This window comes from Oncorhynchus mykiss, chromosome 30, assembly GCF_013265735.2.
Source record: "Oncorhynchus mykiss isolate Arlee chromosome 30, USDA_OmykA_1.1, whole genome shotgun sequence".
Lineage (NCBI taxonomy): Eukaryota > Metazoa > Chordata > Actinopteri > Salmoniformes > Salmonidae > Oncorhynchus > Oncorhynchus mykiss.
The window spans coordinates 483,710-511,152 of record NC_050570.1 but is presented as its reverse complement, the minus strand read 5'-3'; the positions used below and the strand labels follow the sequence as shown (position 1 = coordinate 511,152).

Below are 27,443 nucleotides of genomic sequence, written 5' to 3'. Positions count from 1 at the left end.
AACGTTCGGATCACCCCTACACAAAAAGGCCAGGGTTGGCTGGCACCATACTGGAGCATTCACATTATGTTACAAGTACCTAATGTTATACAAGTACATCATGTTACAGGTCCATACCTTCCCATTCAAACTCATTACTGTTGTCAGATGGTGTGTCTATATCATCCAGGTCTAGCTCTGTACTCTCCTCCTCCAGCTCATCAGACAGCAGAGATCCTTCACTCCGATCCAGAGTCAGGCTGATGTCTGGGGCAGCCAGCTTCTTCTTAGTCTTCTTACCACCACTCAGAGCAGAATAGCCCCCTGCAGAAGCTGGGAGGGGAGAGAGAAGTTAGATATAGGCTAGCCAAGATACCTTACCCCTCAGAAGCTAGAGAAAATATATACACATTACATAGCCTGCAGAAGCTGGAGAAAATAAACTCAGCAAAAAAAGAAACGTCCCCTTTTCAGGACCCTGTCTTTCAAAGAATTCACAAATCTTCATTGTAAAGGGTGTAACACTTTTTCCCATGCTTGTTCAATTAACCATAAACAATTAATAAACATGCACCTGTGGAACGGTCGTTAAGACAATAACAGCTTACAGACGGCCTTTCTATTGACACACACAACAAAAAAAATGCCCAGGATCCCTGCTCTTCTGCGTGAACGTGCCTTAGGCATGCTGCAAGGAGGCATGAAGACTGCAGATGTGGCCAGGGCAATAAACTGCAATGTCCGTACTGTGAGACGCCTAAGACAGCGCTACAGGGAGACAGGACGGACAGCAGATCGTCCTTGCAGCGGCAGACCACATGTAACAACACCTGCACAGGATCAGTACATCTGAACATCACACCTGCGGGACAGGTACAGGATGGCAACAACACCTGCCTGAGTTACACCAAGAACGCACAATCCCTCCATCAGTGCCCCGACTGTCCGCAATAGGCTGGGAGAAGCTGGACTGAGGGGTTGTATGCCTGTTGTAAGGCAGGTCCTCACCAGACATCACCGGCAACAACGTTGCCTATGGGCACAAACCCACCGTCACTGACAAGTCGCGGTTTTGTCTCACCAGGGTTGATGGTCGGATTCGCGTTTATCGTCAAAGGAATGAGCGTTACACCGAGGCCTGTTCTCCAGAGCGGGATCGATTTGGAGGTGGAGGGTCCGTCATGGTCTGGGGTGGTGTGTCACAGCATCATCGGACTGCACTTGTTGTCATTGCAGGCAATCTCAACGCTGTGCGTTACAGGGAAGACATCCTCCTCCCTCATGTGGTACACTTCCTGCAGGCTCATACTGACATCACCCTCCAGCTTGACAACGCTACCAGCCATACAGCTCGTTCTGTGTATGATTTCCTGCAAGGTGGGAATGTCAGTCTTCTGGCATGGCCAGCGAAGAGCCCGGATCTCAATCCCAGTGAGCACATCTGAGACCTGTTGGATCAGAGGGTGAGGGCTAGGGTCATTTCCGCCAGAAATGTCTGGAACTTTCAGGTGCCTTGGTAGAAGAGTGGGGTAACATCTCACAGCAAGAACTGGGAAATCTGGTGCAGTCCATGAGGAGATGCACTGCAGTACTTAATGCAGCTGGTGGCCACACCAGATACTGACTGTTACTTTTGATTTTGACCCCCCCTTTGTTCAGGGACACCTCATTCCATTTCTGTTAGTCACATGTCTGTGGAACTGGTTCAGTTTATGTCTCAGTTGTTGAATCTTGCTATGTTCATGTAAATATTTACACATGTTAAGTTTGCTGAAAACAAACGCCTCTGACAGTGAGAGGACGTTTCTGTTTTTGCTGTTTATTTCCTGTTTAAATTTAGTTAATATTGGTCTTACTTTTTAACTCTGCATTGTTGTGAACGGGCTCATAAGTAGCATTTCACGTAAAGGTCTACACCTAACATTTGATTCAATGTATTATTTGATTACATAGCCTGCAGAAGCTGGAGATAAAATATACATGACCATAAGTATGTGGACACCTGCTGGTCAAACACCTCATTCCAAAATCATGGGCATCAATATGGAGTTGGTGCCCCCTTTGCTGCTATAACAGCCTCCACCCTCCTGGGAAGGCTTTCCACTAGATGTTGGAACATTGCTGCTATAACAGCCTCCACTCTTCTGGGAAGGCTTTCCACTAGATGTAGGAACATTGCTGCTACAACAGCCTCCACCCTCCTGGGAAGGCTTTACACTAGATGTTGGAACATTGCTGCTATTCCATTCAGCCACAAGAGCGTTAGTCAGGTTGGGCACTGAGTTGTTGGGCCTGCCTCGCAGTCAGCTTTCCAATTTATTCCAAAGGTGTTCGATGGGGTTGAGGTCAGGGCTCTGTGCAGGCCAGTCAAGTTATTCCACACCAATCTCAACAAAAATATTTCTTCACATTTACAAACAGTCCATTTATATTTTCCAGTGGGGATATACATCTGGGTGAGTTTTTTTTCCTCGCCCGAGTAGCCTCTAGTGAAACCATCTAGTGTTCAGTGAAATAACAACACAATGCCAAATACAGGAAGCCTAGTCAAATAATTAACATCCAATCACATTAACCATTACTCTCTCGCGGGAATTCCACTAACGGTCTGCATGTAGCCAAACGTAGCTGCTGCTCATTCCATTTGCTCTAAAATTGATAAAATGGTTAAAAATAAGTAAGGCCCGCGTCCATCGAGACACATACCAGCTCTACTGGTACTACTGTTACTACCAGCAGTACGACACCTGCACCTATTGATGACAAGTTGTTCTGCTTCCACGAGCACATCCAATGCTAGCATCAGTAAATCTACATTTGTTGTAGCCCAGCTAGCATGGACATTGACAGTTGTGAATCTGATGCAGCCGAAGAGCTACTGCCCCCCTTACCCAGGAAAGCCCCGAACAACAGACAGGGACATTGGACCATCGAAGAGGCACAAATATGATGAGAACTACATTGACTTGGGGTTCACTTAGATTGGGAGTAGTGCCTTTCCTCAGCCAGAGCGTTTTATATGTGCAAAAGTACTATCTCACAACTCTTGCGCAGACATTTAAAAACACAACATGGCAATTCGAAAAATAAAAATAAACCACAGGAGTTTTTTGAGCAATAATTAAGACGACTTTCGAGTAGTAAGACATGTATAAAAGCAACAGATATCATTAGTAAGAAGGGGCTAGAAGTGTTTTATATGGTGAGCTACGGAGTGGCTAGGACACGCAATCCCCATACTATTGTGGAGGACTTAATTCTTAATTATTCCTGCTGCCGAGAATATGGCAGGGGAAAAGGTCCAAAAAACTATACAGACAAACACTGTTCCACAATGCATCAGTGACATGGCAGGAGATGTTTTGAAACAATACTTTGCATGCAAGCCAGTGAATTGGCAGGCCTGGCACAGCTCCTGGTATATGTCCGTTACGTTTATGGGGGGTTAGTTAAGGAAGACATCCTCTTCTGCAAACCACAACAACAGGAGAGGATATTTTTTTAAGTACTGGAAAGCTTTGCGACATCAAATGGACATTGGTGGTCAAGATGTGTTGGTATCTGTACTGATGGGGCAAAAGCCATGACAGGGAGACATAGTGGAGTGGTAACGTGTGTGCAAGCAGTTGCTCCCAACGCCCCTTGGGTACACTGCAACAACCATCGAGAGGCTCTTGCTACCAAGGGAATGCCTGACAGCTTGAAAGACGTTTTGGACCCTACAGTGAAAATGGTTAACTTTGTTAAAGCAAGGCCCCTGAACTCTCGTGTATTTTCTGCATTATGCACTGATATGGGCAGGGACCATGTAACACTTTTACAACATACAGAAGGTTGCGCTGGTTAACAAGGGGCAAAGTATTGACACGTATTTTGGAATTGAGAGACGAGCTTAAAGTTCTCTTTACTGACCATCATTTTCACTTGTCTGAGCGCTTGATGATGACGAGTTTCTCACAGGACTGGCCTATCCGGGTGATGTTTTCTCTTGCCTGAATGATCCGAATCTAGGATTACAGGGACTCTCCGCAACTATATTCAATGTGTAGGACAAAATTGAGGCTATGATTTAGAAGCTGGAGCTCGTTGTCTGCATTAACAAGGACAACACACAGGTCTTTCCAACAGTGTATGATTTTTGTGTGCAAATGAACTCAAGCTTACAGTCAAATGTGATACAGCGAAGCACCTGGGCGAGTTGGGTGCGCAATTACGCAGGTACTTTCCCAAAACGGATGACACAACAACTGGATTCGTTATCCCTTTCCTGCCCTGCCTCCAGTACACTTACCGATATCTGGACAAGAGAGCCTCATTAAAATTGCAACAAGTGGTTCTGTGAAAATTGAATTTAAATCAGAAGCCACTGGCAGATTTCTGGATTAGGCTGCGCTCAGAGTATCCTGCCTTGGCAGATCGTGCTGCTAAAACACTGATGCCCTTTGCAACCACGTACCTATGCGAGAGTGGATTCTCGGCCCTCACTAGCATAAAAGCTAAATACAGGCACAGACTGTGTGTGGAAAATTATTTAAGACAGACTCTCTCCAATACAACCCAACATTGTAGAGTTATCTGCATCCTTTCAAGCACACCCTTCTCATTAACCTGTGGTGAGTTATTCACAATTTTCTATGAACAAATAAGGATTTATAAGCAAAATTATTGATTATTATTATATTATTATTTGTGCCCGGGTCCTATAAGAGCTCTTTGTCACTTCCCACGAGCCGGGTTGTGACAAAAACTCACTCATTCTAATATTTAATGAATGTATCATATAGTGTGTGTGTGGCAGGCTTACAATGACGGCAAAAAACAACATTTGAGAGTACGCTGACCCTGGTGCTAGAGGGGGTACGCTGACCCTGGTGCTAGGGGGGGGTACAGCTGACCCTGGTGCTAGGGGGGGGTACAGCTGACCCTGGTGCTAGAGGGGGTACAGCTGACCCTGGTGCTAGAGGGGGTACAGCTGACCCTGGTGCTAGAGGGGGTACAGCTGACCCTGGTGCTAGAGGGGGTACAGCTGACCCTGGTGCTAGAGGGGGTACAGCTGACCCTGGTGCTAGAGGGGGTACAGCTGACCCTGGTGCTAGAGGGGGTACGCAGCTGGAGGTTGAATGTTTGAAGGGGTACGGGACTATAAAAAGTTTGGGAACCACTGCTCTCCGGACGAACAGTTCTTGTGCTGATGTTGCTTCCACAGGCAGTTTGGAACTTGGTAGTGAGTGTTGCAACCAAGGACAGGCGAGTTCAATTTGAAGGGCTGGCCACATACAATATATAAACAAAAATATATACACATTACATAGCCTGTAGAAAATATATACACATTACATAGCCTGTAGAAAATATATACACATTACATAGCCTATAGAAAATATATACACATTACATAGCCTGTAGAAAATATATACACATTACATAGCCTGTAGAAAATATATACACATTACATAGCCTGTAGAAAATATATACACATTACATAGCCTGTAGAAAATATACACACATTACATAGCCTGTAGAAAATAAACACACATTACATAGCCTGTAGAAAATATATACACATTACATAGCCTGTAGAGCTGGAGAGCTGGAGATGAGGAGAGAGCAGTTTGATATAGGCCTGACATCACATACATTAGCTTGAAGAGGTTGGGATACGGCACATAACCTAGAGATGTGGCGGCACATAACCTAGAGATGTGGCGGCACATAACCTAGAGATGTGGCGGCACATAACCTAGAGATGAGGCGGCACATAACCTAGAGATGTGGCGGCACATAACCTAGAGATGTGGCGGCACATAACCTAGAGATGAGGCGGCACATAACCTAGAGATGAGGCGGCACATAACCTAGAGATGAGGCGGCACATAACCTAGAGATGTGGCGGCACATAACCTAGAGATGTGGCGGCACATAACCTAGAGATGAGGCGGCACATAACCTAGAGATGTGGCGGCACATAACCTAGAGATGTGGCGGCACATAACCTAGTGATGTATCGGCACATAACCTAGTGATGTGGCGGCACATAACCTAGTGATGTGGCGGCACATAACCTAGTGATGTGGCGGCACATAACCTAGTGATGTGGCGGCACATAACCTAGTGATGTGGCGGCACATAACCTAGTGATGTGGCGGCACATAACCTAGTGATGTGGCGGCACATAACCTAGAGATGTGGCGGCACATAACCTAGAGATGTGGCGGCACATAACCTAGAGATGTGGCGGCACATAACCTAGTGATGTGGCGGCACATAACCTAGTGATGTGGCGGCACATAACCTAGTGATGTGGCGGCACATAACCTAGTGATGTGGCGGCACATAACCTAGAGATGTGGCGGCACATAACCTAGAGATGTGGCGGCACATAACCTAGAGATGTGGCGGCACATAACCTAGAGATGTGGCGGCACATAACCTAGAGATGAGGCGGCACATAACCTAGAGATGAGGCGGCACATAACCTAGAGATGAGGCGGCACATAACCTAGAGATGAGGCGGCACATAACCTAGAGATGAGGCGGCACATAACCTAGAGATGAGGCGGCACATAACCTAGAGATGAGGCGGCACATAACCTAGAGATGTGGCGGCACATAACCTAGAGATGTGGCGGCACATAACCTAGAGATGTGGCGGCACATAACCTAGAGATGTGGCGGCACATAACCTAGAGATGTGGCGGCACATAACCTAGAGATGTGGCGGCACATAACCTAGAGATGTGGCGGCACATAACCTAGAGATGTGGCGGCACATAACCTAGTGATGTGGCGGCACATAACCTAGTGATGTGGCGGCACATAACCTAGTGATGTGGCGGCACATAACCTAGTGATGTGGCGGCACATAACCTAGTGATGTGGCGGCACATAACCTAGAGATGTGGCGGCACATAACCTAGAGATGTGGCGGCACATAACCTAGAGATGTGGCGGCACATAACCTAGAGATGTGGCGGCACATAACCTAGAGATGAGGCGGCACATAACCTAGAGATGAGGCGGCACATAACCTAGAGATGAGGCGGCACATAACCTAGAGATGAGGCGGCACATAACCTAGAGATGAGGCGGCACATAACCTAGAGATGAGGCGGCACATAACCTAGAGATGAGGCGGCACATAACCTAGAGATGAGGCGGCACATAACCTAGAGATGAGGCGGCACATAACCTAGAGATGAGGCGGCACATAACCTAGAGATGAGGCGGCACATAACCTAGAGATGAGGCGGCACATAACCTAGAGATGAGGCGGCACATAACCTAGTGATGTGGCGGCACATAACCTAGAGATGTGGCGGCACATAACCTAGAGATGAGGCGGCACATAACCTAGAGATGAGGCGGCACATAACCTAGAGATGAGGCGGCACATAACCTAGAGATGAGGCGGCACATAACCTAGAGATGAGGCGGCACATAACCTAGTGATGTGGCGGCACATAACCTAGTGATGTGGCGGCACATAACCTAGAGATGTGGCGGCACATAACCTAGAGATGTGGCGGCACATAACCTAGAGATGTGGCGGCACATAACCTAGAGATGTGGCGGCACATAACCTAGAGATGTGGCGGCACATAACCTAGAGATGTGGCGGCACATAACCTAGAGATGTGGCGGCACATAACCTAGAGATGTGGCGGCACATAACCTAGTGATGTGGCGGCACATAACCTAGTGATGTGGCGGCACATAACCTAGTGATGTGGCGGCACATAACCTAGTGATGTGGCGGCACATAACCTAGTGATGTGGCGGCACATAACCTAGTGATGTGGCGGCACATAACCTAGTGATGTGGCGGCACATAACCTAGTGATGTGGCGGCACATAACCTAGTGATGTGGCGGCACATAACCTAGTGATGTGGCGGCACATAACCTAGAGATGTGGCGGCACATAACCTAGAGATGTGGCGGCACATAACCTAGAGATGTGGCGGCACATAACCTAGAGATGTGGCGGCACATAACCTAGAGATGAGGCGGCACATAACCTAGAGATGAGGCGGCACATAACCTAGAGATGAGGCGGCACATAACCTAGAGATGAGGCGGCACATAACCTAGAGATGAGGCGGCACATAACCTAGAGATGAGGCGGCACATAACCTAGAGATGAGGCGGCACATAACCTAGAGATGAGGCGGCACATAACCTAGAGATGAGGCGGCACATAACCTAGTGATGTGGCAGCACAGCCAAATGATGACATGAACAACATGCAACATCTGAGGTTTGGCAAATACTGATGAGCAGAGATACTGAATGGCTTTCTTACCAGACTGTCCTTCTCCAGAGGGTCCAGTGAAGAGATCTTCACCCAGCTGAATGTCCTCCTCTTCCTCCTCAGGTAGGGGCCTACAGACACACAACAGGTCATATATAACCCTTGCCCCGCACACAACAACAGTAGAGGATATAGCTGCTATTACCACTACTAACTGCTCGTTCAGTGTTGAAAGCATTATAATAACATATACACTACAAGTATGTGGACACCCCTTCAAATTAGTGGATTTGTCTAGCATTGGGAGTATAATGGCCTTACTGAAGAGCTCGTGACTTTTCAAATGTATACCCTGGTCAACTGTGTTGTTATTGTGGAAACGTCTAGCAGCAACAACGGCTCAGCCGCAAAGTAGTAGGCCTCACAAGCTCACAGAATGGGACCGCCGAGTGCTGAAGCGTGTAGCGTGTAAAAACCCTCCGTCCTCGGTTGCAACACTCACTTCAGTGTTCCAAACTGCCTCTGGAAGCAACGGCAGTACAATAACGTTTTGTCGCCCTTTAGTTCCAGTGAAGGGAAATCTTAACGCTACAGCATACAATGATGACCTTCTAGACAATTTTGTGCTTCCAACTTAGTGGAAGGCCCTTTCATATTTCAGCATGACAATGCCACAGTGCACAAAGCGAGGTCAATACATAAATGGTTTGTTGAGATCGGTGTGGAAGAACTTGACTGGCCTGCACAGAGCCCTGACCTCAACCCCATCAAACACCTTTGGGATGAATTGGAACGCTGACTGCGAGCTAGTCCTAATCATCCCAACATCAGTGCCTCACTAATGCGCTGGTGGCTGAATGGAAGCAAGTCCACCTGCAGCAATGTTCCAACATCTAGTGGAAAGCCTTCCCAGAAGAGTGGATGCTGTTATAGCAGCAATGTTCCAACATCTAGTGGAAAGCCTTCCCAGAAGAGTGGAGGCTGTTATAGCAGCAATGTTCCAACATCTAGTGGAAAGCCTTCCCAGAAGAGTGGAGGCTGTTATAGCAGCAATGTTCCAACATCTAGTGGAAAGCCTTCCCAGAAGACTAGAGGTTGTTATAGCAACAAAGAAGGGACCAACCCCATATTAATGGCCATGATTTTGGAATTATATGTTGGACGAGCAGGTGGCCACATACTTTTGGTAATGTAGTGTGCAAGACTACTACCCAGAAAAGAGAATATTGCCTGGAGATCAGAGGGTTTATGAGTATTGACTGAGGTGCCTCTAATTACCACAGCTCAAGTCAGGTTGTTAGGTATGCCTGGTTGTCGGAAGACGCGTGTTACCTGGGGAAGTCCTCGTCCTGCCACTCCTCTTTAAGTTCCACCCCCTCCATGCGGAGACGAGCCTCTGTGGTTGCAACAGACTCCTGGCGCTCCAGACTGCAGAGAGAGAGACAGGTCAGTTTAATGCTACAGACTGCAGAGAGAGACAGGTCAGTTTAATGTTACAGACTGCAGAGAGAGAGACAGGTCAGAACAGTTTAATGCTACAGACTGCAGAGAGAGAGAGACAGGTCAGAACAGTTTAGTGTTACAGACTGCAGAGTCAAAGCAGTTTAATGCTACAGACTGCAGAGAGAGAGAGAGAGAGAGAGACAGGTCAAAACAGTTTAATGCTACAGACTACAGAGAGAGAGAGAGAGACAGGTCAAAACAGTTTAATGCTACAGACTGCAGAGAGAGAGAGGCAGGTCAGAACAGTTTAATGATACAGACTGCAGAGAGAGAGAGACAGACAAGTCAAAACAGTTTAATGTTACAGACTGCAGAGAGAGAGACAGGTCAGAACAGTTTAGTGTTACAGACTGCAGAGAGAGAGACAGGTCAGAACAGTTTAGTGTTACAGACTGCAGAGAGAGAGACAGGTCAGAACAGTTTAGTGTTACAGACTGCAGAGAGAGAGACAGGTCAGAACAGTTTAGTGTTACAGACTGCAGAGAGAGAGAGACAGGTCAGAACAGTTTAATGCTACAGACTGCAGAGAGAGAGAGACAGACAAGTCAAAACAGTTTAGTGTTACAGACTGCAGAGAGACAGAACAGTTTAATGTTACAGACTGCAGGGAGACAGAACAGTTTAATGTTACAGACTGCAGGGAGACAGTCAGAACAGTTTGTTCCAGACCACAGAGAGAGACAGTCAGAACAGTTTGTTCCAGACTGCAGAGAGAAAGTCAGAACAGTTTGTTCCAGACCACAGAGAGACAGTCAGAACAGTTTAATGTTACAGACTGCAGAGAGACAGAACAGTTTAATGCTACAGACTGCAGGGAGAGAGGCAGAACAGTTTAATGCTACAGACTGCAGAGAGAGAGGCAGAACAGTTTAATGCTACAGACTGCAGGGAGACAGAACAGTTTAATGCTACAGACTGCAGAGAGAGAGGCAGAACAGTTTAATGTTACAGACTGCAGAGAGAGAGACAGTCCGGTGAGAACAGTTTAATGCTACAGACTGCAGAGAGAGAGTGGCAGAACAGTTTAATGCTACAGACTGCAGAGAGAGAGAGACAGTCAGAACAGTTTAATGCTACAGACTGCAGGGAGACAGAACAGTTTAATGCTACAGACTGCAGAGAGAGAGGCAGAACAGTTTAATGTTACAGACTGCAGAGAGAGAGACAGTCCGGTGAGAACAGTTTAATGCTACAGACTGCAGAGAGAGAGTGACAGAACAGTTTAATGCTACAGACTGCAGAGAGAGAGGCAGAACAGTTTAATGTTACAGACTGCAGAGAGAGAGACAGTCCGGTGAGAACAGTTTAATGCTACAGACTGCAGAGAGAGAGAGACAGTCAGAACAGTTTAATGCTACAGACTGCAGAGAGACAGTCAGAACAGTTTAATGCTACAGACTGCAGAGAGACAGTCAGAACAGTTTAATGTTCCAGACTGCAGGGAGAGTCAGAACAGTTTGTTCCAGACCACAGAGAGAGACAGAACAGTTTGTTCCAGACCACAGAGAGAGACAGTCAGAACAGTTTAATGTTACAGACTGCAGGGAGAGAAAGCGGGTCATCATGTTTTAGAAAGGAAGCACACCAGTACTATGAACGGTTCCAGACTGCAGGATAAGACACAGGTCATCCCAGTTGAATATCCTTTTCAAAAGACTTCTCTGTGTTCCAGTCAGTGAACAGCAGCAAGCCAAGGAGTCAGAGATAATCTGACACAGAAAGCGGAACAAGACAATCATTTATCTGTACTGTGACTGGTAGCTCAATATCCTAGACATGACGGCAGTTCTCAGTTCATCCTACAACAGACGGAAATAAGAGATCCTCCACCCAACTGCCGCAACTGACCCTCAATAGATGGTTTGTGTACTTGGCTGTGCGTGTGGCTGTGTGCGTGTGGCTCTGCGTGTGGCCATGCTAATGCTAATCAAAAGTATTCATACAGTCTGAGTAAAAATGTATTAAAATACCATTTTATTCTCACATCTACACACAATACTATATAAAGAAAAAGTGAAAACATGTTTTTTTTTATGTTTGCAAATGTATTGAAAATGACAGAAATATCTCATTTACATAAGTATTGACACCCCTGAGTCGATACATTGTAGAAACACCTTTGGCAGTGATTACAGCTGTGAGTCTTTCCTGGGGAAGTCTAAGAGCTTTGCACACCTGGATTGTGCAATATTTGCCCATTATTTTTTTTTAAATTCTTCAAGCTCAATCAAATTGGTTGTTGATCATTGCTAGACAACCATTTTTCAGGTCTTGCCATAGATTTAAGTCGGACACTTACGAACACTCAGACTCTTCTTGGTAAGCAACTCCTTTGTATGTATCGCGGAAGTTAGAGTAGCAATGATCCAGAATGCTGCCAGCCCTGGGCGAGCATTCAATACTCTGATAAAATTTAGGGAGCCTTGTTTTCAGATTAGCTTTGTTAAAATCCCCAGCTACAATAAATGCAGCCTCAGGATAGTCCAATGAAGTTCTTTCAGGGCCGTCGAGGTGTCTGCTTGAGGGGGATATAAACAGGTGTGATTATGATCAAAGAGAATTCTCTTGGTAGATAATGCGGTCGGCATTTGATTGTGAGCAATTCTAGGTCAGGTGAACAAAAGGACTTGAGTTCCTGTATGTTGTTATGATCACACCACGACTCGTTAATCATAAGGCATACACCCCCGCCCTTCTTCTTACCAGAGGGATGTTTGTTTCTGACGGCACGATGCGTGGAGAAGCCAGGTGGATGTACCGACTCTGATAACGTATCCCGAGTGAGCCATGTTTCCGTGAAACAAAGAACGTTACAATCTCTGATGTCTCTCTGGAAGACAACCCTTGCTCGGATTTCATCAAACTTGTTGTCAAGTGACTGGACATTGGCGAGTAGTATACTCGGGAGCGGTGAGCCCGTCTACGGAGCCTGACCAGAAGACCACTCCGTCTGCCCCTTATGCGGCGCCGTTATTTTGGGTCGCCGACTGGGATCCAATCCATTGCCCTGGGTGGTGGACCAAACAGAGGATCCGCTTCGGGAAAGTCGTTTTCCTGGTCGTAATGTTGGTAAATTGAAGTTGCTCTTATATCCAATAGTTCCTCCCAGCTGTATGTAATACAACTTCAGATTTCCTGGGGTAAGAAATAATTGTTTTTTTTTTTAAATACTGCATAGTTTCCTAGGAATGCGAAGTGAGGCTGCCATCTCGTTCAGCGCTATCCCCGTCGTTACAAGCAGTGACAGCCATGGCTAGCGGAGGAGCTGAAGAACTAGAAAAGCCTCCCGCTTCATTTAAGTCTCATGGAGCATTTTGGCTTCCCTGTCAAATATGATGATGGAAGAAGGGTGGTGAACAACATCACTACGGTGTGTAGGCATTGTGCCACAAGAAAGCCGTATGATCATGGAAATACATTGAGCATGCCCACACATTTAAAGCGTCATCACCCTGGTGTGTTAGTGACGGGAGCCAAAAGACAACAACTTCTCATAGCGGCATTTAAGACGCCCTTTGCTGCAGAATCAGACCGGGCTAAATCCATCACCAAATCTATTGGGATGTTTATCTCTATAGACATGAGGCCATACTCTGTTGTGGAAAACAAAGGGTTGAAACATATGGTGAAAGTGCTTGAGCCACGCTAGGAAAGCAGATTGGAAGCTAGAGAGGCCCAATAGCAATATCCCAGCCAAGAACCAAGTAAATGCAGTGATAAAGGACTGGGGCCACAGAAAGCTTGCTTTGCACTTGTGATCAATTTAGCATCTCAAAGGGGAATCTCAGTGAAGCAGATGGACCGCCTCCTTGGGAGGATCAGGAAGGTAGTTCATTTTTTCCACCGAAGCACAACAGTTGCTCACGTGCTTAAGACCAAGCAAGAAATGTTACAGCTACCGACCCACAAGCTCATACACCATGTCACAACAACATGGAACTCCACTTATGACATGTTGGAGAGCTATCTTGAGCAGCAGGCAGCTGTATACTCTGCACTAGAGGTCGACAGATTATGATTTTTCAACGCCGACACCGATTATTGGAGGAACAAAAAAAGCAGATACCGATTAATCGGCTGATTATATTTGTAATAACGCCTCTGTCCCAAAGCAAGCATCAGCTAGCCACGAGCTAGACCCATATACCAGCTAATTCTAGGGCTACAATACCTCCTTTGCCAATTGGCCTGGACCCTTTATTGTCAACAAGGAGCCCCGCCGATCCATCCCAACTGGACTGCCGACATGATCGCGCGATGTGTTCTCAACAGGCTATTCTGTTAAGATGTCGCCGAAGAACCATCTCCTAGCCCCAGCCTGCTAGCTTTTCTGAACACTGTGTCCCCTGCTCGCCTAGTGTAGTAGTGACTACCGAACGGCATCCTGACTCACCTAGCGTAGTAGTGATTACCGAATGGCACCCTGACTCACCTAGTGTAGTAGTGACTACCGAACGGCATCCTGACTCACCTAGTGTAGTAGTGATTACCGAACGGCATCCTGACTCACCTAGTGTAGTAGTGACTACCGAACGGCATCCTGACTCAAAATGCCTTAAATAGCTCTTTCGTCCCACCCCACACACCTGCGGTCACCTCACCTGACTTAACTGGTGCCTCCAGAGACAAAACCGCTCTCATCATCACTCAACGCCTAGGTTTACCTCCACTGTACTCACATCCTACCATACCATTGTCTGTACATTATGCCCTGAATCTATTCTACCACGCCCAGAAATCTGCTCCTCTTATTCTCTGTTCCCAACACACTGGACAGCCAGTCCTTATAGCCTTTAGCCGTACCCTCATCAAACTCCTCCTCTGGTGATGTAGAGGTTAACCCAGGCCCTGCAGCCCACAGTTCCACTCCAAAGGCTAGCTTTTTCAAACAGAAATTTGCATCCTGTTGCACAAACTCCAAAAAGTACTGGGACACTGTAAAGTCCATGGAGAATAAGAGCACCTCCTCCCAGCTGTCCACTGCACTGAGGCTAGGAAACTCTGTCACCACAGATAAATCTACGATAATCGAGAATTTCAATAAGCATTTTTCTACAGCTGGCCATGCCTTCCACCTGGCTACCCCTACCCCAGGCAACAGCTCTGCATCCCCCACAGCAACTTGCCCAAGACTTCCCCATTTCTCCTTCACCCAAATCCAGACAGCTGATGTTCTGAAAGAGCTGCAAAACCTGGACCTGTACAATCAAGCTGGGCTAAACAATCTGGACCATCTCTAAAATTATCCGCTGAAATTGTTGCAACCCCTATTACTAGCCTGTTTGACCTCTCATATCGTCTGAGATTGGAAAGCTGCCGCGGTCATCCCCCGCTTCAAATGGGGAGACACTCTAGACCCAAACTGTTACAGATCTATCCTACCCTGCCTTTCTAAAGTCTTCGAAAGCCAAGTTAACAAACAGATCACCGACCATTTCGAATCCCACTGTACCTTCTCCACTATGCAATCTGGTTTCTGAGCTCAGCCACGCTCAAGGTCCTAAACGATATCATAACCTCCATCGATAAAAGACAGTACTGTGCAGCCGTCTTCAACCTGGCTAACATGCTGACCAGACCGGACACGTCGCGTGCGCAAGTGGCACAAAATAAAGTTTGAAATCCAATTGAAATATCCAATTATTGCACCAACGAGCGTCTGTGATGCCAAGGGCTAAAATAGAACTCCTATTTCTGACGCAGATCACGCTAAAAGTCCTGCCTCTCCCATCTCCTCATTGGTTTATAGAAGCAGGTATCCACGCGCCATCTCCTCATTGGTTATACCCACGTGGGTGATTGAAAGACAAACTGTTTTGCCGGCCGTCGTGGTAATACTATGAAAGTTTAGATGCCGATCACCATATAAGTTCAAAGATGAAAAAGCCTGGAAGGAGGAGAGATGACTAGAAACGATTCGGTTGGCCGTTTTATGTGTGGGTTAATTGTCGGATTAGAGGACCTTGTTCATTTCAGGTAAAATAACAACTCAATGTTTATATCCCAGGACAAATTAGCTAGCAAGTGCAAGCTAACTAGCTAAATTGCCATACGTGTTTCATGTTTAATGCTTTTCGACCTGTCCCCAAATGAATGTCATTGGTTCAGAGTTTGTGTTGATATTTTAACCTGCGTGTCATGATCATGTTTGGTGTAGGGAAACAAAATAAATGTGGTGCACGCGCACAGCTGGTTTGGGTTCCGTGTATAAGGCTTTCGACTCGGTCAATCACCGCATTGTTATTGGAAGACTCAATATCAAATCAAATCAAATTTATTTATATAACCCTTTGTACATCAGCTGATATCTCAAAGTGCTGTACAGAAACCCAGCCTAAAACCCCAAACAGCAAGCAATGCAGGTGTAGAAGCACGGTGGATAGGAAAAACTCCCTAGAAAGGCCAAAACCTAGGAAGAAACCTAGAGAGGAACCAGGCTATGTGGGGTGGCCAGTCCTCTTCTGGCTGTGCCGGGTGGAGATTATAACAGAACATGGCCAAGATGTTCAAATGTTCATAAATGACCAGCATAGCCTTCACTTCTCAAATGACTGCCTCGCCTGGTTCACCAACTACTTCTCAAATAGAGTTCAAATCAGAGGGCCTGTTGTCCGGACCTCTGACAGTCTCTATGGGGGTGCCACAGGGCTCAATTCTCAGGTCGACTCTTTTCTCTGTATACATCAATGTCGCTCTTGCTGCGGGTGATTCTCTGATCCACCTTTACGCAGATGACACCATTCTGTATACTTCTGGCCATTCTTTGGACACTGTTAACAAACCTCAAGACCAGCTTCAATGCCATACAACTCTCCTTCCGTGGCCTCCAGCTGCTCTTAAATGCAAGTAAAACTAATTGCATGCTCTTCAACCAATCGCTGCCCGCACCCGCCTGCCCGTCTAGCATCACTACTCTGGACGGTTCTGACTTAGAATATGTGGACAACTACAAATACCTAGATGTCTGTTTAGACTGTAAACTCTCCCTCCAGGCTCACATTAAGCATCTCCAATCCAAAGTTAAATCTAGATTTGGCTTCCTATTTCGCAACAAAGCATCCTTCACTCATGCTGCCAAACATACCCTCGTAAAACTGACTATCCTTTCGATCCTTGACTTCGGCGATGTCATTTTCAAAATACTCTCCAACACTCTACTCAGAAAATGTAGTCTATGGATGTAGTCTATCACAGTACCATCCCATATACTACCCACCACTGGAACCTGTATGCTCTCGTTGGCTGGCCCTCGCTTCATATTCATCACCAAACCCACTGGCTCCAGGTCATCTATAATTCTTTGCTAGGTAAAGCCCCGCCTTATCTCAGCACCCAACCATAGTACGCGCTCCAGCAGATATATTTCACTGGTCATCCCCAAAACCAACTCCTCCTTTGGCCGCATTCTCTGCTGCCGATGACTGGAACGAATTGCAAAAATGACTGAAGCTGGAGACTTACATCTCCCTCTCTAACTTTTAAGCATCAGCTGTCAGAGCAACTTACCGATCATTGCACCTGTACACAGCCCATCTGTAAATAGCCCACCCAACTACCTCATCCCTATATTGTTGTTTTCTTTTTTGCTCCTTTGCACCCCAGTATTTCTACTTGCATTCATCTTCTGCACATCTGTCACTCCAGTGTTTAATTGCTAAATTGTAATTATTTTCACCACTATGGCCTATTTATTGCCTTACCTCCCCAATCTTACTACATTTGCACACACTGTATATAGATTTTTCTATTGTGTTGACTGTATGTTTGTTTATTCCATGTGTAACTCTGTGTTGTTGTTTGTGTCGCACTGCTTTGCTTTATCTTGGCCAGGTCACAGTTTTAAATGAGAACTTGTTCTCAACTGGCCTATCTGGTTAAATAAGGGTGAAATAAAAATATTTTTTTTAAATGACAATACTGAACGAACACTTATTTTAACTTAATATAATACATCGATAAAATAAATGTAGTTTCAAATAAATAATGAAACATGTTCAATTTGGTTTAAATAATGCAAAAACAGTGTTGGAGAAGTAAAAGTGCAATATGTGCCATGTAAAAAAGCTAACGTTTAAGTTCCTTGCTCAGAACATGAGAACATATGAATGCTGGTGGTTCCTTTTAACATGAGTCTTCAATATTCCCAGGTAAGAAGTTTTAGGTTGCAGTTATTCTCTCTATACCATTTGCATTTCATATACCTTTGACTATTGGATGTTCTTATAGGCACTATAGTATTTCCAGCCTAATCTCGGAAGTTGATAGGCTTGAAGTCATAAACAGCGCTGTGCTTCAAGCATTGCTAAGAGCTGCTGGCAAACGCAGTAAAGTGCTGTTTGAATGAATGCTGACGAGCCTGCTGCTGCCTACCACCGCTCAGTCAGACTGCTCTATCAAATAATGGAGTTAATTATAACATAATAAACACACAGAAATACGAGCCTTTGGTCATGAATATGGTCAAATCCGGAAACTATGATTTCTAAAATAAAACTTTTATTTTTTCTGTGAAATACGGAATCGTTACGTATTTTATCAAATGGGTGGCAACCCTAAGTCTAAATGTTGCTGTTACATTGGGTGGCAACCCTAAGTCTAAATGTTGCTGTTACATTGGGTGGCATCCATAAGTCTAAATATTGCTGTTACATTGGGTGGCAACCCTAAGTCTAAATATTGCTGTTACAATGGGTGGCAACCCTAAGTCTAAATATTGCTGTTACAATGGGTGGCATGCATAAGTCTAAATATTGCTGTTACAATGGGTGGCAACCCTAAGTCTAAATATTGCTGTTACATTGGGGGGCAACCCTAAGTCTAAATATTGCTGTTACAATGGGTGGCATCCATAAGTCTAAATATTGCTGTTACATTGGGGGGCAACCCTAAGTCTAAATATTGCTGTTACATTGCACAACGTTCAATGTTATGTCATAATTATGTAAAATTCTGGCAAATTAATTAAGGTCTTTGTTAGGAAGAAATGGTCTACACACAGTTCGCAAAGAGTCATGCAGCCCAAACTGCTGCATATACCGTGACTCTGCTTGCACTGAACGCAAGAGAAGTGACACAATTCCTGCAGTTAATATTGCCTGCTAACATTTATTATTTTATTTTAACTAGATATGCAGGTTTTAAAGAATATACTTCTGTGTACTGATTTTAAGAAAGGCATTGATGTTTATGGTTAGGTACATTTGCGCAATGTTTGTACTTTTGTGAAATCGTCACCCGTTTGGCGAAGTTGAAAAAGGCTGTGATTCGATGGTAAATTAACAGGCACCACATTGATTACATGCAACGCAGGACAAGCTAGATAAACTAGTAATATCATCAACCATGTGTAGTTAACTAGTGATTATGTGAAGATTGTTTTTTATAATATAAGTTTAAGTAATAAAAAAAAATGTATATATATATTTTTTTTATTTCACCTTTATTTAACCAGGTAGGCAAGTTGAGAACAAGTTCTCACTTACAATTAGCCAAGATAAAGCAAAGCAGATTCGACACATACAACAGAGTTACACATGGAATAAAGAAAACATACAGTCAATAATACAGTAGAAAAATAAGTCTAGATACAATGTGAGCAAGTGAGGTGAGATAAGGGAGGTAGAGGCAATAAATATTTAAAAAATAAATACAAATAAATACAATATAGCAAGTACACTGGAATGGTAGATTTGCAGTGGAAGAATGTGCAAAGTAGAGATATAATTAATGGGGAGCAAAATAAATCAATAAATCCAGTAATAAATAAGTAATAAATGGAAAGAAAAGCAATATTTGTTAAAGAGGCAGAATCAGGAGACAGGAGATGCAGAAAGGAGTAGACAGGAGGGAGAAGGATTTAGCAGAAGGTAGAGATGATAGGATAGAAGAGGAGAGAGTAGTGGGAGAGAGAGAGCGAAGATTGCGACTGCGCATGACCATCTGGGTAAGAGTGGCTAGGGTTGGCGGAATGCTAATATTATCTTTTTCTAAATACACAAACAATTTCAGAACTTAAGAAAGTGCTGAAATGACATGGAATGACCCATATGCTACTGTTCTCCCCAAACAAAATCTTGAATCAATAACTTTTCAAGAGGGCACCTCACCTTGAGCTCCAATAAAACAGTGTTTTCTAGTGTTTCTCTCTCAACAGGGGAGGTGACAGAAGACAATAGTTTGGTTAAACAGTAGAAATACAACTTACGCAGATCGATCAAGATGGCGAAACATAAGAACAAAGTTGACGAGCAATTCAGCGGGTCGTACACAAGGCGTAAGTGGCAGGGGCTCCTAAAGAGAATGGATTACAAAAAGAAAGCCAACCACATCGCGGTCACTAACGACACCCTACCGGAGGAGCTAAAAGACCATATCACCTCCTCCCTCCCAACACACTCAACCTTCAACCCGCCTACCGCACTGACAGATCCATGGATGACGCAATCACCACTGCACTGCACACGGCCCTTACCCACCTGGACAAAAGGAATGCATATGTGAGGAGGCTGTTCATCGACTACAGCTCAGCCTTATCCATATTTTTATTTTACCAGGTATGTTGACTGAGAACACATTCTCATTTACAGCAACAACCTGGGGGATAGTTACAGGGGAGAGGAAGGGTGATGAATGAGCCAATTGTAAACTGGGGATGATTAGGTGACCATGATATACCCAGATTGGGTATTTAGTCAGGACATCGGGGTTAACACCCCTACTCTTACGATAAGTGACATGGGATCTTTAGTGACCACAGAAAGTCAGGACACCGAAAGACAGTACCCTACACAGTGCAACGTCCTCAATCACTGCCCTGGGGCAATGGGATAATTTTTTTAGACCAGAGGAAAGGGTGCCTCCTACTGGCCCTCCAACACCACTTCCTGCAGCATCTGGTCTCACATCCAGGGACCGACCAGGACCAACCCTCCATAGCTTCTGAAGCAAGCCAGCAGTGGGATGCAGGGTGGTATGCTGTTAGCCTTCAATATCATAGTGCCATATAAGCTCATTATAAAGCTCAAGCACTGGGTCTGAACTCCCCCTACGCAACTGGGTCCTGGACATCCTGACGGACCACCCCAGGTGGTGAAGGTAGGCAACATTACCTCCTCGACATTGATTCTCAAAACAGGGGCCCAACAAGGGTGCGTCCTCAGTCCACTAATGTATTCCCTGTATACTCACGACTATACAGGGAATATAGTAGTACAGTTCGCTGTCGACAACAGTAGTAGACCTGATTACCAACAACAACGAGACAGCCTACAGGGAGGAACTAGGCACTCTGTGTTGTGCCAGGTAAACAACCTCTCGCTCAACGTTAGCAAAACTAAGGAGCTGATTGTGGAGTTTAGGAGCAACCAGGCTGGACTCACCCCATCAACGCGGCCGCCAAGGAGCGTCAATAACTTCCAAATTCCTCAGCATATACATCTTAGAGAAGCTGAAATGGTCTAACCACACGGACACCGTGGTGAAGAAGGCAGATCAGCGACTCTTCCATCTCAGGATACTGAAGAAATTGGGTGCACAATGCCTGCCCTTCAACACCAGATGTCACAGGAAGGCCAAGAAGATCATCAGGGACCCCAGCCATGTCCTGTTCTCCCCGTTTCCATCACTCAGACGCGTTCAGTACATGAGCATCATGGCAAAAACTGTCAAGACTGGCCAATAGCTTCTACCCTCAAACCATCAGGCAGCTTAATAGCCATCACTAGTCTGATACCTGCCCCCCTGTCACTCCCCCATGGACATTTCCCCCCACACCCCCTCAATAGTCACTTACTTTACCTGCTGCTCCCCCTACGGTCATTCCCCCACAACGGTCACACTGCTCCCCCTACGGTCATTCCCCCACAGCGGTCACACTGCTCCCCCTACGGTCATTCCCCCACAGCGGTCACACTGCTCCCCCTACGGTCATTCCCCCACAACGGTCACACTGCTCCCCCTACGGTCATTCCCCCACAACGGTCACACTGCTCCCCCTACGGTCATTCCCCCACAGCGGTCACACTGCTCCCCCTACGGTCATTCCCCCACAACGGTCACACTGCTCCCCCTACGGTCATTCCCCCACAACGGTCACACTGCTCCCCCTACGGTCATTCCCCCACAACGGTCACACTGCTCCCCCTACGGTCATTCCCCCACAGCGGTCATTCTGCTCCCCCTACGGTCATTCCCCCACAGCGGTCACACTGCTCCCCCTACGGTCATTCCCCCACAGCGGTCACACTGCTCCCCCTACGGTCATTCCCCCACAGCGGTCACACTGCTCCCCCTACGGTCATTCCCCCACAGCGGTCACACCTCTCCCCCTACGGTCATTACCCCAAAACGGTCACACTGCTCCCCCTATGGTCATCCCCACAATGGTCACGGCGCTCCCCCTACGGTCATTACCCAAAAACAGTCACACCTCTCCCCCTACGGTCAATCCTTCTCAAGGGTCACGGCGCTCCCCCTACGGTCATTACCCAAAAACAGTCACACCTCTCCCCCTACGGTCATTACCCAAAAACAGTCACACCTCTCCCCCTACGGTCATTACCCAAAAACAGTCACACCTCTCCCCCTACGGTCAATCCTTCTCAGCGGTCACGGCACTCCCCCTACGGTCAATCCTTCTCAACGGTCACACCACTCCCCCTATGGTCATTACCCAAAAACAGTCACACCACTCCCCCTATGGTCATCCCCACAACGGTCATACCTCTCCCCCTTCAGTCATTACCCAAAAACGGTCACGCCTCCCCCCTACGGTCATTACCCCAAAACGGTCACGCCTCCCCCCATACGGTCATTACCCCAAAACAGTCACGCCTCTCCACCTACGGTAATTAAACCAAAACGGTCACACCTCTCCCCCTACAGTCATGGTCATTCCACCTCATAGGTCACACCTCTCCCCCTACGGTCATTACCCCAAAACGGTCACGCCTCTCCCCCTACGGTCATTACCCCAAAACGGTCACGCCTCTCCCCCTACGGTCATTCCACCTCAACAGTCCCCCTACGGTCATTCTGCTCCCCCCTACGGTCATTCTGCTCCCCCTACGGTCATTCCCCCACAGCGGTCACACTGCTCCCCCTACGGTCATTCCCCCACAGCGGTCACACTGCTCCCCTTACGGTCATTCCCCCACAGCGGTCACACTGCTCCCCCTACGGTCATTCCCCCACAGCGGTCACACTGCTCCCCCTACGGTCATTCCCCCACAACGGTCACACTGCTCCCCCTACGGTCATTCCCCCACAACGGTCACACTGCTCCCCCTACGGTCATTCCCCCACAACGGTCACACTGCTCCCCCTACGGTCATTCCCCCACAACGGTCACACTGCTCCCCCTACGGTCATTCCCCCACAACGGTCACACTGCTCCCCCTACGGTCATTCCCCCCTCAACGGTCATTCCCCCTCAACAGTCATTCCCCCTCAACAGTCATTCCCCCTCAACAGTCATTCCCCCTCAACAGTCATTCCCCCTCAACAGTCATTCCCCCTCAACAGTCATTCCCCCCTCAACAGTCATTCCCCCTCAACAGTCATTCCCCCTCAACAGTCATTCCCCCTCAACAGTCATTCCCCCTCAACAGTCATTCCCCCTCAACAGTCATTCCCCCTCAACAGTCATTCCCCCTCAACAGTCATTCCCCCTCAACAGTCATTCCCCCTCAACAGTCATTCCCCCTCAACAGTCATTCCCCCTCTTTATTCTGCCTCCACCCCAATGTATTTATTAATCACTGCTACAGTTAGTGCTCTTTCTGTTCATACTGTTGGGTTTTTAATTACCATTTTCATTAGTTAATTTAACTTAGTCCTGCAAGTTGGAGCTCGGAGCATAAGATTTTCACTGTACTCTGCAACCATACCTGCAACCCTGTACACGTGACTATTAAACACTGAATCTGAAATCGCCACAGGAAGAGATGGACTCAACCATGACAGCCTCTAATGTGATTCTCTAAAACTAACTGTATAAATGCTGAGTAAATGACAGTTCAGTCTGCCAATTAATGAACTAAACTTAATGAAGTCAGAGACCTGTTTATTCAGCAGGCCTAATGTTATACACAGCAAGAGAAATCAGTGGTAGACAGAGTAAACTGATGCTGTCCACCGTGGTAGTATGTAGTAGTGTTGCTCATTGTGTGTGTGTGGTCTTGTTCTTCTATCCTCATAGGGAAATGAAATCCCCAAAGGTCCCCACAAGGATAGTTAAACAAGGAAAATCATCCCTGTGGGGTTGGGTTTAGGGTTACAATTAGGGTTAGAGTTTGGGGTTGGGTTTAGGAGTTAGGTTTTGGGGAAAATAGGATTTTGAATGGATGTGTGTTGGTATTTGTCAGGTTTGTGTTGTTGCAATTTCCTGGGATAGCTGGCTGCGATATCAGGAACATGCATAATATTGATGCCATCACGCTGACAATAAAGGACATTAGCACAATAACATTGATAATACGCAGCTCTAGGCCGACTGCAGTCTTCCTGTATAGGTATTGACATAAAACTGTTCTAACTAAAGTGTACAAGATAGCACAGTGGTGAGAAAGAAGTGAGCGCATACCTTCCATTATGTCCAGAGGTTGAGTATGTCTGGGGCATTCTGACGGGAGTGGAGCATGGCACCACCTCCACCCCTTCCTCCTGTTTTTCTCCATTGTCTGGAGTCACCGTTTCCTGCGCCGGACCTCCTGTTTGGGTTGGCCTCTGTAGCGCTGCTCCTGCGGCCTCTTCGCCATTTTCCAATGAAAGCTCTGTGCTGCTGTTTTGCAGGTCTTCTAAATCTTCTTCCTCTTCTCCTCCTGACACTGCCGAAGACGAAGGGCTCGGAGTGTCCCTGATATCTCCTCCCAGGCTCTCATAAATCCTGGGTGTGTCTAGGTCTGGGCTATTGTTCAGACTCATATCGTTATCACCCGCAGCCTTCAGCACTACCTCACTCTCGATCATATCTGTAGCCATCACAGCTGATCTGCTGCTGCCTTTCCAACAGGGTCTGGATCAAATGATTCAAACCCCAAAGCAACCGTTTATGAATATGATAATCTTGCTGGTTTGTTAGCTGATAGCTCTAGTAGTAGCTAAATACAACAAAAAAAGTCATACATTCACAATTATTTTCTTTGAAGTTAGTTGTCAAACTGAATGAGTCAGGTATAAAGAAACAACGTAACTAAGTTAGCTAAGTTACTAGCTAACAGCCCGCTAGCCGAGCAGTGCGTCAACTGTTCCCCTTCCTTCCTCCGTTGAGCAAAAAGATAATGCTAACCACAATGCTAACTAGTTAGCCAACTGTCCTTAGCAGCGCCAACTTAGATAAAGTGGATTTTGACGATGTCTTACGAGCCATGAAGACCGAATCAAACACATTCAATCGCTTTCCGTTAGATGTTTAGCATGATACACTTTGATGTCTGACGGTTCATAATGAATCTCTTGTCGTTTGAAAGTCCAATCCGTCTTCTCTCCCCGTTATTAAGATACACGTCGTCATCCCCCTCTCCCCCTCAGAGCTGACACATTCTCCCACAATGCCCTCTGTTGGTTATGGCCAGTGTTTCACAAAACTCCCCGAGTAGGCTACCCCACTTATTTTATTTTTTCAATTTACATGTATTTTTATTTTAGTCATTTAGTAGACGCTCTAGGAGTATGATTTATAATACCCATACAACCTAGTGGTCATACTCGGAAATGGTTCCAATCGTTTTTCCACACCATTATTTTTCCCCAAAGGGGATTTTAGAAACACTTCCATGTACTGTATGATTTGTTATTTTGATTTCCGAGTCAAAACGGAGAATGGAAAAACGACACATTTTTCATTTTCTGTTTCTAAATTTGAAAAACAACCCTTACAAAAATGTCCCACAGGATTCCTGCCTGATTCTTCTGCAGGAGTCCTTCAGGAAATCCCACAGGATTCCTGCATGATTCTTCTGCAGGAGTCCTTCAGGAAATCCCACAGGATTTTTGTGATAATTTTCCTGTCAGACAACCATCAGGATTCCTGCAGGAATGGTTTTGCAGGACCAATCCTTCACGATTCTTACAATTCCTGCAGGATTCCTACACATAATTCTTGCAGGAAGTCCCTCAGAATTTAGTTTAGATGATTTCTGCAGGAATGGTTTTGCAGGACCAATTCTGCACGAGTCTTACTGTTCCTACAGGAATCATACACATAATACCTGCATTCTAATACTTTTTCTCGTAGGACTAACCTACAGGAGCAATACTGCACAATAATTTTATTTCTGCAGGATTGAAACTCAAATGTTTCCGCCTCTACCAAGGATCACATCACCTCTACCTTACCTGACACCCTAGACCCAATTCAATTTGCATACCACCCTATAGATCCACAGATGATGCAATCACCATCGCACTGCACACTGCCCTATCCAATATGAACAAGAGGAATACCTATATAAGAATGCTGTTCATTGACTATAGCTCAGCCTTCAACACCATAGTATCCTCCAAGCTCATCTTTAAGCCCGGGGCCCTGGGTCTGAACCCCGCCCCATGCAACTGCGTCCTGGACTTCCTGACGGGCCGCCCCAGCTGGTGATGGTAGGAAACAACACCTCCACTTCGCTGATCCTCAACACAGGGGCCCCACAAGGGTGCGTGCTCAGCCCCCTCCTGTGCTCCCTGTTCACCCATGACTGCGTGGTCACGCACGCCTCCAACTCAATCATTAAGTTTGCAGATGGCACAACAGTAGTAGGCCTGATTACCAACAATGACGAGACAGCCTACAGGGAGGAGGTGAGGGCCCTGGTGCCAGGAAAATAACCTCTCCCTTATTGTCAACAAAATGAAGGAGCTCATTGTGGACTTCAGGAAACAGCAGCGGGAGCACGTCCCTTTCCACATCAACGGGACTGCAGTGAAGAAGGTGAAAAGCTTCAAGTTCCTCGACGTCCACATCACAGACAATCTGAAATGTTCCAACCACACAGACAGTGTGGTGAAGAAGGCGCAACAGCCCCTCTCCAACCTCAGAGGGCTGAAGAAATTTGGCTTGACCTGTCAGGCTGTTTCACCGCCTGGTACGGCAACTGCACCGCCCTCAACCGCAGGGCTCTCCTGAGGGTGGTGAGGTCTGCTGAACGCATCACTGGGGGCACACTGCCAGCCCTCCAGGACACCTACAGCACCCGATGTCACAGGAAGGCCAAAAAGATCACCAAGGACATCAACCACCCGAACCACGGCCTGTTCACCCCGATGGCATCCAGAAAGCGAGGTCAGTACAGGTGCATTAAAGCTGGGACAGACAGGGAGACTGAAAAACAGCTTCTATCGCAAGGCCATCAGACTGTTAAATAGCCATCACTAGCTGGCTACCACCCGGTTACTCAACCCTGCACCTTAGAGGCTGCTGCCCCATATACATAGACATGGAATCACTGGCCACTTTAATAATGTTTACATACTGCTTTACTAATTTCATATGTGCATACTGTATTCTATTCTACTGTATTTTAGTCAATGCCACTCTGGCATTGCTCGTCCTAATATTTGTATATTTCTTAATTCCATTCTTTTACTTTTAGATGTGTGTATTGTTGTGAATTGTTAGATACTACTGCACTGTTGATGCTAGGAACAAAAGCATTTCACTACAACCGCAATAACATCTGCTAAATATGTGTATGTGACAAATACAATTTGATTTTATTTTG

The 27,443-nt window shown here is 46.2% G+C and overlaps 1 protein-coding gene across 6 annotated transcripts in view; it reads right to left on the bottom strand.

Annotated features, from left to right (window-relative positions):
• The window catches only part of bnip2 (BCL2 interacting protein 2), a 71,337-nt gene extending 46,056 nt beyond the window's left edge, over positions 1 to 25,281 (bottom strand). For 5 of the 6 annotated variants that reach the window (XR_005040873.1, XR_005040871.1, XR_005040874.1 and 2 more), the window contains exons 1-4: positions 24,314 to 25,281; positions 9,562 to 9,657; positions 8,281 to 8,360; positions 118 to 312 (exon numbers count right to left, since the gene is read on the bottom strand). Coding sequence is in view for 1 of the 6 variants with exons in the window: in XM_036968714.1 (XP_036824609.1) it covers positions 118 to 312; positions 8,281 to 8,360; positions 9,562 to 9,657; positions 24,314 to 24,711 (769 nt within the window). In the remaining 5 variants the exon portion in view is untranslated. The remainder of the gene's footprint in view (positions 1 to 117; positions 313 to 8,280; positions 8,361 to 9,561; positions 9,658 to 24,313) is intronic. The other variant, XM_036968714.1, reaches the window with a different exon arrangement.
• Positions 25,282 to 27,443: the final 2,162 nt, after the last annotated feature.